The sequence below is a fragment of the Anolis sagrei genome, chromosome 1 (genome assembly GCF_037176765.1).
Source record: "Anolis sagrei isolate rAnoSag1 chromosome 1, rAnoSag1.mat, whole genome shotgun sequence".
NCBI classification, from domain to species: domain Eukaryota; kingdom Metazoa; phylum Chordata; class Lepidosauria; order Squamata; family Dactyloidae; genus Anolis; species Anolis sagrei.
The window spans coordinates 7,557,291-7,573,428 of record NC_090021.1 but is presented as its reverse complement, the minus strand read 5'-3'; the positions used below and the strand labels follow the sequence as shown (position 1 = coordinate 7,573,428).

Sequence of the window (16,138 nt, the reverse complement as noted above, 5' to 3'; positions counted from 1 at the left end):
TGAGGCCCTCTTCGGCGGCAGCCTCCTCCTCCTCCTCGATGCCTCCTCTGCTCCCTGCCTCAGGGGCCCCTTTCTCACCAGGCTGGGCACCCTTGGGTGCCCAGCTTGGCAAGGGAGGAATGGGGAGCAGTGTTCTGTTGCCGCTGGGCCTGTAATTGGTTGGCTTTAAAGAATAGAATGTGTAACCTTTGCCCAGCAGGAAGCCAGGGGCCTAAGGAGAAGTTCTCAGAGGTTTCCACTACAAAGGAATCTTCAGATGGCTAGATAAGTACAACAAAGTCTTTTATTAATGAACAATCAAACAGGAACTTCTCTTATCTTTAGCAAAGTAAAGCAAATAATTCCAAGCTTTTAGGGAACTGGTGAATTCCTAAACTTGCCCACGAAGGACAGGCAATAGGGCTGGGCGGTTTCATTCGTTAATTTCGTAATTCGTTATTGATTCGTATTTAAATTAGCTTACGATCCGATATTCAACCATTCAGGAACAACTAAAAATCGAAACGAATTTTTCAATTCATTTCGTAATTGTTTCGAAATCGTTTCGAAATTGTTTCGTTATTATTTCCGTATGTCTGGTGCAAGTTTTATAGTTGTTGTTTGTTTTATCAGTGATAAAAAAAATAAATTATCACACCAACAGTCAACAACAGAGGGAGAGGGAAGCTTCAGAAGTCCCCCCTGTCCCATTTGGAGGTTTTTTTTAGCATATTGCGCAATCGTGTCCGCCATTAACGAATCGATTCGTAATTGTTTCGTAATTTCCGAAATTTCGTATATTTCGAACTTTTTCAAAGAAAAATTTCGGAATTCTTTTAAAAAACGAAACGCAAAAACCCCCTAAAAACGAATTGAGTTTAGAAACAAATTTTTCCGTGGTTGCCCAGCCCTAAGAGGCAACTCTCTTCAGTAACTTCTTCTTTAAAGGAAAAATCCCTTTTTAACTTCTCCCAGGCTGACTGAAATCCAACCCTCACTGGTCTAGGCTCCGCTACCGGGCCAAACTGCTTCTCGGACGCCGAGTGGACCTACCAGCAAGGCAGTGAATATTCTCCAGCTGGAGTTTTTTAGTCTTCAAGGCTGTTTTCCTGGAAATTCCCAAAGCTGTGGGAATGCTTCCCTGGAGTTCTTAGGAGACTCTTAAAGCTGTTTTCCTCTGGATTTCTTTCCTTTCTGTTTCTGTTGGAATTTCTCTAACCTTGGTAATTCTTAAAGCTTGAAGCCTTTGTACAGGGGAAGTTACACACATCCTATACAAAGGTTAACCTGGCTGAGACTAACTAACAAAATGGCTCACTTCCCTTCCAAAGCCCAAAAGGGGGGTGGGACCAGGGAACCTAATGATAATTGACAAGAAATTGACCCAATAACTGCAAAGTAAGGAAAACCATCTAACTGCAAAGGCATAGAACTTTAAAATACATGTAGTAATCAACAAATAGCAAGATAAGCTGGAGCTCTGGTGTGGCTGTACCAGAACAAGCAGCTATACAGTGGGTTGTTGTAGGTTTTTCCGGGCTATATGGCCATGTTCTGGAGGCAATTTTTCTCCTGACGTTTCGCCTGCATTTATGGCAAGCATCCTCAGAGGTAGTGAGGTCTGTTGGAAGTGGGAAAAATAGGTTTATATATCTGTGGAATGACCAGGGTGAGACAAAGGACTTTTGTCTGCTGGGGCTAGCTGTGAATGTTTCAGCTGATCACCTTGATTAGCATTCAATGGCTTGGAAGTGCCTGGGGGGAATCTTTTGTTGAGAGTGATTTTATGTGCCTGTTTGCTTCCTCTCTGTTGTTTTGCTGTTGTAATTTTTGAGTTTTTTTAATACTGGTAGCCAGATTTTGTTCATTTTCATGGTTTCTTCCTTTCTGTTGAAATTGCCCACATGCTTGTGGATTTCAGTGGCTTCTCTGTGTAGTCTGACATGGTGGTTGTGAGAGTGGTCCAGCACTTCTGTGTTCTCAAATAATATGCTGTGTCCAGGTTGGTTCATCAGGTGCTCCAGTTTGGTTTGAGAACACAGAAGTGCTGGACCACTCTCACAACCACCATGTCAGACTACACAGAGAAGCCATTGAAATCCACAAGCATGTGGACAATTTCAACAGAAAGGAAGAAACCATGAAAATGAACAAAATCTGGCTCCCAGTATTAAAAAACTCTAAAATTACAACAGCAAAACAACAGAAGGGGAAACAACCAGGCACATCTTAACACCTCTCAACAAAAGATTCCCCCCAGGCACTTCCAAGCCATTGAATGCTAATCAAGGTGATCAGCTGAAACATTCACAGCTAGCCCCAGCAGACAAAAGTCCTTTGTCTCACCCTGGTCATTCCACAGATATATAAACCCATTTTCCTACTTCCAACAGACCTTACTACCTCTGAGAATGCTTGCCATAGATGCAGGCGAAACGTCAGGAGAAAAATTGCCTCCAGAACATGGCCATATAGCCCGGAAAAACCTACAACAACCCAGTGATTCCAGCCATGAAAGCCTTCGACAATACAGCTATACAGTGTTCCGCAATAAGCGAACCGCAAAGTACCAAGTGAACACTATTTCATATTGCCCTTCTACTACTAATGTGTCATCTGGCTTTTGCACTTTATCCATCAGCCCTGTCCTTGCAACTGATTTGCACCAGCTCACCGGCCCCGAGCTCAGTAATTGTTTACAATGTTAGGCTATTGGTTGCTTGTTCGATGGTTGTTTTATACTGTTTTATGATAGAACCAATTAAGAAATGACATTTATAATCCAGGAACAAAAATCATGTTACATAATGTTATCTATGCAGACAGTCCTAGCTTCTTCTGGACCAGAAAGGTCTAATTCTCTATTTGTAATGCCTCTTGTGGAGGTCACTGAGTTGAAAGCACCTCTTTGAGTTTGAAATGTATTGGGTCGGAGATTCCCTGGCAACTCCTGTGCTATTCTTAGGAATGCGGTGTGTACACAAGATTGTTTTGTCATGCATTGTCAGCCCCCCATGGCTCCCTTTTCCACTTGCAATGCCCTCTTGGCCACAGAGGTTTGTTTGTGTTGTTGAAGATGTTTCCTTGCCCTCTTTAAGGCTAATTGCTTGTGTTTAACGCTGGAAACCGAAGCCCCGGACGGCCTCCGCAGGGAGCCCGGTGCCTCCAGAGTCGAGAGCACACACACCGTGATAATCATAACATCCCAGAGCGGTGGAAGGTATTAGCACAGGATGCTGCTTAATCTTCCACTGCAGTCAAGATGCTCATTCAAACGGGGGAAATTCATTTCATAGGGCAAAATTAAAAACAGATATGAGGATGGGTACACAACTGAGTCCTTCCTCCCCCCAGTAAAGTTATTAAGACATCGGATACCTTTGTGACTTTTAGGTGAAGTAAGGTAAAGGTTTTCCCCTGAAATTAAGTCCAGTCGTGTCCGACTCTGGGGGTTGGTGCTTATCTCTATTTCTAAGCCGAAGAGCCGGCATTGTCCATGGACACCTCCAAAGTCATGTGGCCGGCGTGACTGCATCTTCCCACCAGAGCGGTACCTGCTCACATTTGCATATTTTGAAGGTAATGATGCTCCATGCAATCATGCCAGCCACAGGGAGGAGGGAGCAAGCTTGTTTTCTGCTTCCATGGAGACTAGGACGCTGAACAATGGCTTCAAACTACAAGAGAGGAGATTCTATCTGAACATTAGGAAGAACTTCCTTCCTTCCCTATTTCCTTCCTCCTTCCCTTCCATCCTTCTCTCCCTTTTGTTCCTTCTCTCTTTTCTTTCTCCTTACCTCTCTCCCTTTCCTCCCCGTCTCCTTCTATTCTTCCCTTCCACCCTTTCATCCTTCCTTCCCTTTCTCTTTCTCCTTCCTTCCTTTCCTTTTGTCTTTCCTTACTTCTCTCTTTCCTCCATCTCTCCCTTCCTTCCCTCTCTTTCTTCCATCCTCCATTCCCTTTCACACTTCCTTCCTTCCTTCTCTCTTCCCTTCCTCCTTCCCTTCCATCTTTCTCTCCCTTTTGTCCTTCCTTCCTTCTCTCTTTCCTTCCTCCTTATCTCCCTCCCTTTCCTCCCTGCCTCCTTCCATCCTTCCCTTCCATCCTTTCATCCTTCCTTTCCTCTCACCTTCTTTCTCCTTTCTTTGGTCCTTCCTTTCCTTTTGTCTTTGCTTCCTTCTCTTTCCTCCCTCCCTCTCTCCCTTCCTTCCCTCCCTCTTTCTTCCAGACTTCATTCTCTTCCATCCTTTCGTCCTTCTTTCCTTCTCTCTATCCTTCCTCCTTTCCTTCCATCCTTCTCTCCCTTTTGTCCTTCTCAATTTTCTTCCTCCTTACCTCCCTCCCTTTCCTCCCTGTCTCCTTCCATTCTTCCCTTCCACCCTGTCATCCTTCCTTCTTTCCCTTTCTGTTTCTCCTTCCTTCCTTCCTTCCTTCCTTCCTTCCTTCCTTCCTTCCTTCCTTCCTTCCTTCCTTCCTTCCTTCCTTCCTTTTGTTTTGTCTTTCCTTACTTTTCTCTTTCCTCCCTCTGTCCCTTCCCTCCCTCTTTCTTCCAGCCTTCCTTCCCTTCCACCCTTTTGTCCTTCCTTCTCTCTTTTCTTCCTCCTTACCTCCCCCCTTTCCTCCCTGGCTCCTTCCATCCTTCCCTTCCACGCATTCATCTTCCTTCCTTCCCTCTCTCTTTCTCCTTCCTTCCTTCCTTCCTTCCTTCCTTCCTTCCTTCCTTCCTTCCTTTTTGTCTTTCCTTACTTCTCTCTTTCCTCCATCTCTCCCTTCCTTCCCTCTCTCTTTCTTCCAGACTTCATTCTCTTCCATCCTTTCATCCTTCTTCCGTTCTCTCTTTCTTTCCTCCTTTCCATCCACCCTTCTTTCCCTTTTGGCCTTCCTTCCTTCTCTTTTTTTTCCCTCCTTACCTCCCTCCCTTTCCACCCTGTCTCCTTCCATTCTTCCCTTCCACCTTTCCACCCTTCCTTCCTTCCCTTTCTCTTTCTCCTCCCTCCCTCCCTCTCTCCCTCCTTTCCTTTCCTTTCCTTTCCTTTCCTTTCCTTTCCTTTCCTTTCCTTTCCTTTCCTTTCCTTTTGTCTTTCCTTACTTTTCTCTTTCTTCCATCTCTCCTTTCCTTCTTTCTTCCATCCTCCATTCCCTTCCACCCTTTCATCCTTCCTTCCTTCTCTCTTTCCTCCCTCCTTCCCTTCCTTCCCTCCCTTTTGTCTTTCCTTCCTTCTGTCTTGCCTTCTTAGAATCATAGAATCAAAGAATTGGAAGAGACCTCATGGGCCATCCAGTCCAACCCCATTCTGCCAAGAAGCAGGAATATTGCATTCAAATCACCCCTGACAAATGGCCATCCAGCCTCTGTTTAAAAGCTTCCAAAGAAGGAGCCTCCACCACACTCCGGGGCAGAGAGTTCCACTGCTGAACGGCTCTCACAGTCAGGAAGTTCTTCCTAATGTTCAGATGGAATCTCCTCTCTTGTAGTTTGAAGCCATTGTTCCATTGTGTCCTAGTCTCCAGGGAAGCAGAAAACAAGCTTGCTCCCTCCTCCCTGTGGCTTCCTCTCACCTATTTATACATGGCTATCATATCTCCTCTCAGCCTTCTCTTCTTCAGGCTAAACATGCCCAGCTCCTTAAGCCGCTTCTCATAGGGCTTGTTCTCCAGATCCTTGATCATTTTAGTCGCCCTCCTCTGGACACATTCCAGCTTGTCAATATCTCTCTTGAATTGTGGTGCCCAGAATTGGACACAATATTCCAGGTGTGGTCTAACCAAAGCACATTCTTCCTTACCTCCCTCCCTTTCTCCTTCTATCCTTCCCTTCCACCCTTTCATCCTTCCTTCCTTCCCTCTTTCTCCTTCCTTCCCTTTCGTCTTTCCTTCCTTCTCTTTCCTTTATCCTTCCCTTTCTTCTCTTTTATCACTTTATACAGCCCAATAATTTCAGCTCAGGCTGGCAGCTTGCATTGTTTTCCTTGGTGGCCTTTCATGCAAAGTATTAATCTGACTGGTTTGGAGATCAGACAAATTTGGATCCATCCAGGATAAGACAGTGGTTTGGGTTCAGAAGAAAATGCATATATATGTTTTGCTGCAGGCTTTTTTGACTTTTGGCTATTGAAACAGAAGGTGTGGCTGCGTGTTCCGGCTTCGGAGAGAGAGATATAGAGTGCAGAGAAGAGCTCATTTCCCTGGCTCGGCTATGATTCAGATGCAGGGCTATCTGAAAAGATAAACATGCCGTTCTGTTTACCGTCTCTTAGCAACTCCAGAGAAGATGGGATTCAATTAAAACACAGAAAATAACTTCGTCTTTGAAAAAGAAAGTCTGTGCCTTTGGAAAAACACGGCCTTTTGCAGCCAGATTTAAGCAGAGTTCCCCACCCACATTCACAACCCTTTTCACCCCATTCACTTCTGTTTCCCATGAAAACAAGAAGCGGGATGTATAGTTCCAATTCCTTAACGTCCATCAGTTGTAGTCCTTGCTATTTTCTCCAAGCCATATGGGGCCATCTACATATGTTACCTTGTGAATATTCTCTCCTCCAAATTCCCTGCTTCTTTCTTCTGAGTGTAATACTCAAAAGTAGCTAGTTACAATTTAGTTACTTGTAACTTGTGTTGGAGAGGGTTAGAAAAGATCCCCATTCTTAGTTGAGGGCGAAACAGAATGTTGTGTTTATTTGTTACACTGCTTTTATCATAGTGTGTTCATACCCTTGTTTCCCCTCAAAAGTAACTAGTTACAAATTAAGTTACTTGTAACTGGTTATTTTGAAAGTCTGGGAGAGGGTTAAAACATAATATGCTTATATCCCTTTTTCCTCTCAAAAGTAACTAGTTACAAATTAAGTTACTTGTAACTAGTTATTTTGAAGGTCTGGGAGTGGGTTAAAACATAATATGCTTATATCCCTGTTTCCTCTCAAAAGTAACTAGTTACAAATTAAGTTACTTGTAACTGGTTATGTTGAAGGTCTGGGAGAGGGTTAAAACAATATGCTTATATCCCTGTTTCCTCTCAAAAGTAACTAGTTTCAAATTAAGTTACTTGTAACTGGTTATTTTGAAGGTCTGGGAGAGGGTTAAAAACATAATATGCTCATACCCTTGTTTACCCTCAAAAGTAGCTAGTTACAAATTAGTTACTTGTAAATGGTCTGGGAGAGGGTTAGAAAAGATCCCCATTCTTAGTTGAGGGCGAAACAGGATGTTGTGTTTATTTGTTACACTGCTTTTATCATAACGTGTTACAAATTAAGTTACTTGTAACTGGTTATTTTGAAGGTCTGGGAGAGGGTTAAAAATGTAATGTCCTTATACCCTTGTTTCACCTCAAAAGTAGCTAGTTACAAATTAGTTACTTGTAACTGGTCAAGGAGAGGGTTAGAAAAGATCCCCACTCTTAGTTGAGGGCAAAACGGGATGTTGTGTTTATTTGTTACACTGCTTTTATCATAATGTGCTCATACCATTGTTTCCACTCAAAAGTAACTAGTTACAAATTAAGTTACTTGTAACTGGTTATTTTGAAGGTCTGGGAGAAGGTTAAAATGTAATGTCCTTATACCCTTATTTCCCCTCAAAAATAACTAGTTACAAATTAGTTACTTGTAACTGGTCTGGGAGGGGGTTAGAAAAAATCTCCACTCTTAGTTGAGGGCAAAACGGGATGTTGTGTTTATTTGCTACATTGCTTTTAATATAATGTGCTCATGCCCTTTTGCCTCAAAAATAACTAGTTACAAATTAGTTACTTGTAACTCATCCGGGAGAGAGTTAGAAACTTTCCCCACTCTTAGTTGAGGACAAAATGGAATGTTGTGTTTATTTGTTACAGTGCTTTTAATATAATGTACTCATACCCTTATTTTGCCCCAAAACTAACTAGTTACAAATTAGTTACTTGTAACTGGTATGGGAGAAGGTTAGAAAAAATCTCCACTCTTAGTTGAGGGCAAAACAGGATGTTGTGTTTATTTGTTACATGGCTTTTAAACAGTGTTCTCATACATTCTCAAAAGTAACTAGTTACAAATTAGTTACTTTTAACTGGTTGTTTTCAAAGTCAGGGATAGTGTTAGAAACATAATGTCCTCCTACCCTTGTTTCCCTCAAAAGTAGCTAGTTACAAATTAAGTTACATGTAACTGGTTATTTTCCAGATCTGGGAGAGTGTTAGAAACATAATATCCTCATAACCTTGTTCCCCTCAAAAGTATCTAGTTACAAATAAGTTACTTGTAACTGGTTATTTTTTAAATCTGCGAGAGTGTTAGAAACATAATATCCACATACCCTTGTTCCCCTCAAAAGTATCTAGTTACAAATAAGTTACTTATAAATGGTTATTTTTTAAGTCTGGGAGAGTGTTAAAAACATAATATTCTCATACCCTTGTTCCCCTCAAAAGTAAGTAGTTACAAATTAGTTACTTGTAACTGGTTATTTTTGAAGTCTGGGAGAGTGTTAGAAATGTAATACCTCATACCCTTGTTCCCCTCAAAAGTAACTAGTTACAAATTAGTTACTTGTAACTGGTTATTTTTGAAATCTGGGAGAGTGTTAGAAACATAATATCCTCATAACCTTGTTCCCCTCAAAAGTATCTAGTTACAAATAAGGTACTTGTAACTGGTTATTTTTTAATTCTGCGAGAGTGTTAGAAACATAATATCCACATACCCTTGTTCCCCTCAAAAGTATCTAGTTACAAATAAGTTACTTATAAATGGTTATTTTTTAAGTCTGGGAGAGTGTAAAAACATAATATCCTCATACCCTTGTTCCCCTCAAAAGTAAGTAGTTACAAATTAGTTAATTGTAACTGGTTATTTTTGAAGTCTGGGAGAGTGTTAAAAACATAATATCCTCATACCCTTGTTCCCCTCAAAAGTAAGTAGTTACAAATTAGTTACTTGTAACTGGTTATTTTTGAAATCTGGGAGAGTGTTAGAAACGTAATAAGCTCATACCCTTGTTCCCTTCAAAAGTAACTAGTTACAAATAAGTTACTTGTAACTGTTTATTTTTGAAATCTGGGAGAGTGTTAGAAACATAATATCCTCATATCCTTGTTCCCCTCAAAAGTAACTAGTTACAAACTAGTTACTTGTAACTGGTTATTTTTGAGGTCTTGCAGATGGTTAGAAAAAAATTCTTAGTTGAGGGAAATGAATAATTCAGGAGACTCATGGATTATTGTCCGCTTCCCTTCAAGATCTTGTCCAACGTGGCCATCTACCTGTGCGCCATCTGCGTGGGCATCATGTCGTACTACATGGCGGACCGCAAGCACCGCAAAGCCTTCCTCGAAGCCCGGCAGTCGCTGGAGGTCAAGCTCAACCTGGAGGAGCAAAGCCAGCAGCAGGTAAGGACAAATATTTCTTTCCTTCATGGCTTGAGACTTACTTTACTTAGGCGATCCCTTGTTGGCTGAGTAGGATTGTCTTCCAGGATCAGTGTGCTGGTGAGTCCGTAGGTGGCTGTGGAGCACTATTCTAGATCTGCATCTTCTCCCACAGTGAGGGCATTGGTTTCCAGGTGGAAGACAGTCTCGGTTGGGGTTGGCTTGACGCGCCTTCCTCTTGGCACGTTTCTCTCTTTCACCCTCCATTCGTGCCTCTTCAAATTCTGCAGCACTGCTGGTCACAGCTGACCTCCAGCTGGAGCGCTCAAGGGCCAGGGCTTCCCAGTTCTCAGTGTCTATGCCAGAGTTTTTAAGGTTGGGTTTGAGCCCATCTTTACATCTCTTTTCCTGTCCACCAACATTCCATTTTCCGTTCTTGAGTTCGGAGTAGAGCAACTGCTTTGGGAGACGGTGGTTGGGCATCCGGACAACGTGGCTGGCCCAACGGAGTTGATGGCGGAGGACCATCGCTTCAATGCTGGTGGTCTTTGCTTCTTCCAGCACATTGACATTTGTCCACCTGTCTTTCCAAGAGATTTGCAGAATTTTCCGGAGGCAGTGCTGATGGAATCGTTCCAGGAGTTGCATGTGACATCTGTAGACAGTCCACGTTTTGCAGGCGTATAGCAGGGCTGGGAGGACAATAGCTTTATAAACAACCTTGGTATCCCTATGATACTTCATCTTGTTGATGGGAAGCTTCCCACCATAGTGGAAATCATCTATCAGACAGATGGCAAGCTGTTTAACCTCAGCAGACTGAAAGCCAAAACCAAGGTTACAACGACATCAGTTATAGAACTCCAGTATGCTGATGACAACGTCATCTGTGCGCATTCAGAAGATCTACAAGCCGCTTGTCTTGTTCTGGTCCTCAAACACTCTCTGCTTCATTCAGAAAAATGCTGCACTTGCAGAGCTCAGGCTGTGTTGTAATTCGGTGTCGATGTTGACTTTGGTGGAGAGGTGGCTGCCAAGGTAGCGGAAATGGTCAACATTTTCTAATGTTACACCATTAAGCTGTATCTCTGGCATTGGAGAGGGATTGGGCGGTGACTGCTGGAACAGCACTTTGGTTTTCTTGATGTTCAATGACAGGCCAAGCTTCTCGTAAGCTTCTGCGAAGGTGTTTAGAGTGGCTTGTAGATCTTCTTCTGAATGCGCACAGACGACGTTGTCATCAGCATACTGGAGTTCTATAACAGATGTTGTTGTAACCTTGGTTTTGGCTTTTAGTCTGCTGAGGTTAAACAGCTTGCCACATAGGGACCACCAAACGCAGCGCCCAGACACGCATCAAGGAACATGAAAGGCACTGCAAACTACTCCAACCAGAGAAATCAGCCATAGCAGAGCAGCTGATGAACCAACCTGGACACAGCATATTATTTGAGAACACAGAAGTGCTGGACCACTCTCACAACCACCATGTCAGACTACACAGAAAAGCCATTGACATCCACAAGCAAGGAGGAAACCATGAAAATGAACAAAATCTGGCTACCAGTATTAAAAAAACTCTAAAATTACAGCAGCAAAACAACAGAGGGGAAACAAACAGGCACATGAAATCACTCTCAACAAAAGATTCCCCCCAGGCGCTTCCAAGCCATTGAATGCAAATCAAGGTGATCAGCTGAAACATTCACACCTAGCCCCAGCAGAAAAAAGTCCTTTGTCTCGCCCTGGTCATTCCACAGATATATAAACCCATTTTTCCTAGTTCCAACAGACCTCACTACCTCTGAGGATGCTTGCCATAGATGCAGGCGAAACGTCAGGAAAAAATTGCCTCCAGAACAAGGCCATATAGCCCGGAAAAACCTACAACAACCCACAGCTTGCCATCTGTCCGATAGATGATTTCCACTCCCATCATCAAGATGAAGTATCATAGCGATGACCTGGCTTGAGAAGCGTCCATGGGAAAGGAGGAGTTTTAGGAGACCACAAGCTGAACATGAGCTAAAAGTGTGATATGGCAGCTAAAAAGGCCAATGCGATTCTTGGCTGTAACAAGAGAAGCATAGTGTCTAGATCAGATGTGGGCTAACTTTGGCCCTCCAGGTGTTTTGGACTTCAACTCCCACAATTCCTAACAGCCGGTAGGCTGTTAGGAATTGTGGGAGTTGAAGTCCAAAACACCTGGAGGGCCCAAGTTGGCCAAGGCTCAAAACTCTGACCTTCTCTATTTCTGATTTGGACTGAATATGGTTTCTTATCACCTAGTCCTTAGTGCAATCACTGTGCAAAGGACTTCAAGGGAAAGCGTGCACATAAATACACATGACACCCTTTTTATAGACCCGTCCTTGATGCCCGGCCACTTTTGGTCCTTTGTCCTCCATCAAGGCTGTTCCTGACACTTTGCAGATGAGCGTCAAGGGAGTGCTATTGATGTCAGCTGAGCGGCGGTGGGTTCACGAGGAGATAAACTTTTGCAGGCGTCGGAGGACGGGTCTTCGGAGATATATTTATCTACTCTTGAGAAAGAGGCTGCCAAGGCCTTCCAAAATGACAGAGTTCCCCGGAGAGGCATTAGGATGGAGTGTCATGGAAGGAAGGAGGAAAGGCTTATGAGCAGGAGCAGAAAGGATGTGTTTCCTATGGCAAATATTAGACCGTATGGTTATCGAACAGGGAAACAATAGTCATTGGCACATTCAATCATCATCATCATCATTTTACTGACACAAAACCACAGTATGTCACAGCAAACTCGATCTATATGCTGCATTTCATATTATTATTATTGTGCTGGTACGGCTGTACCAGGAGTTCCAACTTCATTTCTTTCTATTGAGTGTTTGCATGCATTCCAAGGTTCCATGCATTTTGCAATAAGGTGGCTTCCCTTGGTTTGCAATTATAGGGCCAATGACCCATCAATCATTGTTAAGTTTTGGTTCCGCCCCTTTCCCCAGGGCTCTGGGAGAAGAGGGAGACATTTTAGGTCAGTCTTGTATTGGAAATCTACAGGATGTGGATTAGCTCCACCTGTAGAGAAGCTTTGTTTCTCACAGCATCCGGGGGAAAGTCCGGGGGAAAACAGTTCCAAAGGACTCCAGCTGGAGAATCTACAAAGCCTTGATTGGTAGGTCTACTCGGGACCCAAGAAGCAGTTTGGAGCCGGGAGTAGAGCCCACACCAGCAAAGTTTAGAAAGTATATTGCCCAAGGAGGGGTTAAAAAGGGTTTTCCTCTTAAAGAAAAGAAACAGTTCACGAAGCCAGTTGCCTGTCCCTTGTGGACAAGATTAAGAAAGCCACCAGTTGATTCAAAGCCTTGAAGCATTTGTATAATTTGTTGAAGATCTAAGAATCATAGAATCCTAGAGTTGGAAGAGACCTCATGGGCCATCCAGTCCAACCCCATTCTGCCAAGAAGCAGGAATTTTGCATTCAAATCACCCTTGACAGATGGCCATCCAGCCTCTGTTTAAAAGCCTCCAAAGAAGGAGCCTCCACCACACTCCGGGGCAAAGAGTTCCACTGCTGAACGGCTCTCACAGTCAGGAAGTTCTTCCTCATGTTCAGATGGAATCTCATCTCTTGTAGTTTGAAGCCGTTGTTTCGGGTCCTAGTCTCCAGGGAAGCAGAAAACAAGCTTGCTCCCTCCTCCCTGTGGCTTCCTCTCACATATTTATACATGGCTATCATATCTCCTCTCAGCCTTCTCTTCTTCAGGCTAAATATGCCCAGCTCCTTAAGCCGCTCCTCATAGGGCTTGTTCTCCAGACCCTTGATCATTTTAGTCCCCCTCCTCTGGACACATTCTAGCTTGTCAATATCTCTCTTGAATTGTGGTGCCCAGAATTGGACACAATATTCCAGGTGTGGCCTAACCAAGGCGGAATAGGACATGGGGAGCATGACTTCCCTAGATCTAGACACTAGGCTCTTATTGATGCAAGCCAAAATCCCATTGGCTTTTTTTGCCGCCACATCACATTGTTGGCTCATGTTTAACTTCCTGTCCACGAGGACTCCAAGATCTTTTTCACACGTACTGCTCTCGAGCCAGGCATTGTCCCCCATTCTGTCTCTTTGCATTTCGTTTTTCCTGCCAAAGTGGAGTATCTTGCATTTGTCCCTGTTAAACTTCATTTTGTTAGTTTTGGCCAATCATCTCTCTAATCTGTCAAGATCGTTTTGAATCCTGCTCCTGTCCTCTGGCTCTCCCTCCCAATTTGGTGTCGTCTGCAAACTTGATGATCCTGCCTTCTAGCCCTTCATCTAAGAAGTATTTGATTTGTTGAAGACTTAAGAATAATAAAGGACTTTGTTAAACTTTTCAAGCTTCTAAAAATTCTGTATAGGAAAATCCTTAGGGCCTCTCACTCGAGGCACCCCGGCTTCCTGCTGGGGACAAAGAGCACGTCCTGTTCAAAAGCCAACTGCTATAGACCCAGTGCGTGACAGCACAGTTATTATTATTATTATTATTATTATTATTATTATTATTATTATTCTGACACAAAACCACAGTATATCACAGCAAACGAGATCTATATGCTGAATTTCATATTATTATTATTATTATTATTATTATTATTATTATACACAATATTAATACACAGCAAGCAAGATGATTTTGCTGGCTTTTGTATTGGATCACACGTCGGACACTTCCCAAGTGTCTAAGATTGTGTGATGTATCTGCAAAGAAAGCGTGCAGATCCAAGAAAGGTGGCCTTTTGCAGCTGACAGATGATAATTTTGTCAGCGCTGATTGTGTTTAAGTGCAGGCCAAGGTCTTGAGGCACTGCACCCAGTGTGCCAATCACCACTGGGACCCCCTTGACTGGATTATGCCAGAGTCTTTGCAGTTCGATCTTGAAATCCTCATATCTTGTCAGCTTTTTGTCAATCCTGCAATTGCACCGGGATTGTGGAGCATCGGGATTGTGGCGCAGCTGGCTGAGTGTCAGCTGTATTAAGATCACTCTGACCAAAAGGTCATGAGTTCGAAGCCAGCCCAGATTGGAGTGGGCTTCCAACCAATTGTGTAGCCTGTTGTCAACCTTTGCAACCCGAAGGACAGTTGCATCTGTCAAGTAGGAAAATTAGGTACCACCTTAAAGTGTGAGGAGGCTAAATTAACTAATTTATGAGGCCATAAAAAAAGACTCCAGCAAAAGCATGTGGGGAATGTGGAAGTACTTCATCAGTGTCGCCGATGGATGATGAAAGTGACAGCTCCCCTGGCGGCCAGAAAAAGTTAAATATCCTCTGTCTATGTCTGTATACATTGTATGTCAAATTAGCATTGAATGTTTGCCATATATGTGTACACTGTAATCCGCCCTGAATCCCCTGCGGGGTGAGAAGGGCGGAATATAAATACTGTAAATAAAATAAATGAATGGCGTGGATTGCTTTCTTTCTCCAGAACCGTGAGGTCAGGAGTCTTGTGCTCTAAAATTCTGTCACTCTGAATTCGGGAGATCCAGAGTAGTTTGACGTGTTCATTTTCTGTAACAGAGAGGAAACAATCAGGGACAGCTGATCACCTCTCAACAAAAGTTTGCCCCAGGCACTAACAAGCCACACCAAACAACACCCAGGCCATCAAATGCTAATCAAGGTGGTCAGTTGAAACATTCACACCTAGCTCCAACAGACAAGAGTCCTTTGTCCCACCCTGGTCATTCCACAGAGATATAAACTCAATTTTCCTAGTTCCACCAGACCTCACTACCTCTGAGGATGCTTGCTATAGATGCAGGCGAAATGTCAGGAGAGAATGCCTCTAGAACATAGCCAGAAAAAAAACCTACAACAACCCAGTGATTCCGGCCATGAAAGCCTTCGACAATACATTGATTCACACAATAGTTAAGGAAATTCCACCTGAACATTAGGCACAACTTTCTAACAGTGAGAGCAGTTCAGCAGTGGAACTCTCTGCCCCAGAGTGTGGTGGAGGCTCCTTCTTTGGAGTCTTTTAAACAGAGGCTGGATGGCCATCTGTCGGGGGTGCTTTGAATGTAAACATAACGGAAGAGGGTTTTGGTCCCAGCGTGGTCGCCTGCCTTTCCCTTGGCTTAATAATTATCTTCCAATTAATCATGTTGTCTCATGATGGGTTCAGAGCATGATGTGCTCCGTTGAGTCATCTCAGCTTCTAGGAAAAGTTCATTGGTTTCCCCCTGGATGCATTTATTTATATCTTTGGCTGTTAATGGATCTGGTGACCACAAACTGAGAACCACTGAGAAAAAGTTGCAGAACTAAGGCCTCTTTTACACTGCCATATGGAATCCAGGTTATCTGCTGTGTAGACTCATATAACCCAGTTCAAAGCAGAGAATGTGGATTATCTGCTTTGATCATCTGGATGTTATGGCAATGTAGGAGAAGTGTGAGCGGAGCTCATGATGTCCTAACATCCCGTTTGGTAATTCCAGCTAAAGCTGACCCATTAAAGCAATGGGAATTTGAAGTGACAACACATATGTAAATGCTGTTATTTTAATGGATCTACTCCAGTATTGATTGGCAATAATATTCAGGTCATTTTTTCCTTCCACCCAAAACTCAACTTTGAATTATTCAAAAGCAGAGGTGGTGACCATGTAGACCAGTGTTTCTCAACTTGAGGGTCGGGACCCCATGAGGTGGTGTCAGAGGGGTCGCCAAAGACCACCAGAAAACATAGTATTTTCTATTGGTCATAGGGGTTCTGTGTGCCAAGTTTGGCCCAATTCCATCATTGGTGGGGTTCAGAATGCTCTTTGGTTGTAGGTGAACTA

General features: G+C 43.3%; 1 protein-coding gene across 1 annotated transcript in view; it reads left to right on the top strand.

The window, feature by feature from the left end:
* Positions 1-16,138, top strand: part of ADCY3 (adenylate cyclase 3) — a 114,959-nt gene that overhangs the window by 17,793 nt on the left and 81,028 nt on the right. Inside the window, exon 3 of the mRNA XM_060754676.2 lies at positions 9,197-9,346. Coding sequence (XP_060610659.2) covers positions 9,197-9,346 — 150 coding nt within the window. The remainder of the gene's footprint in view (positions 1-9,196; positions 9,347-16,138) is intronic.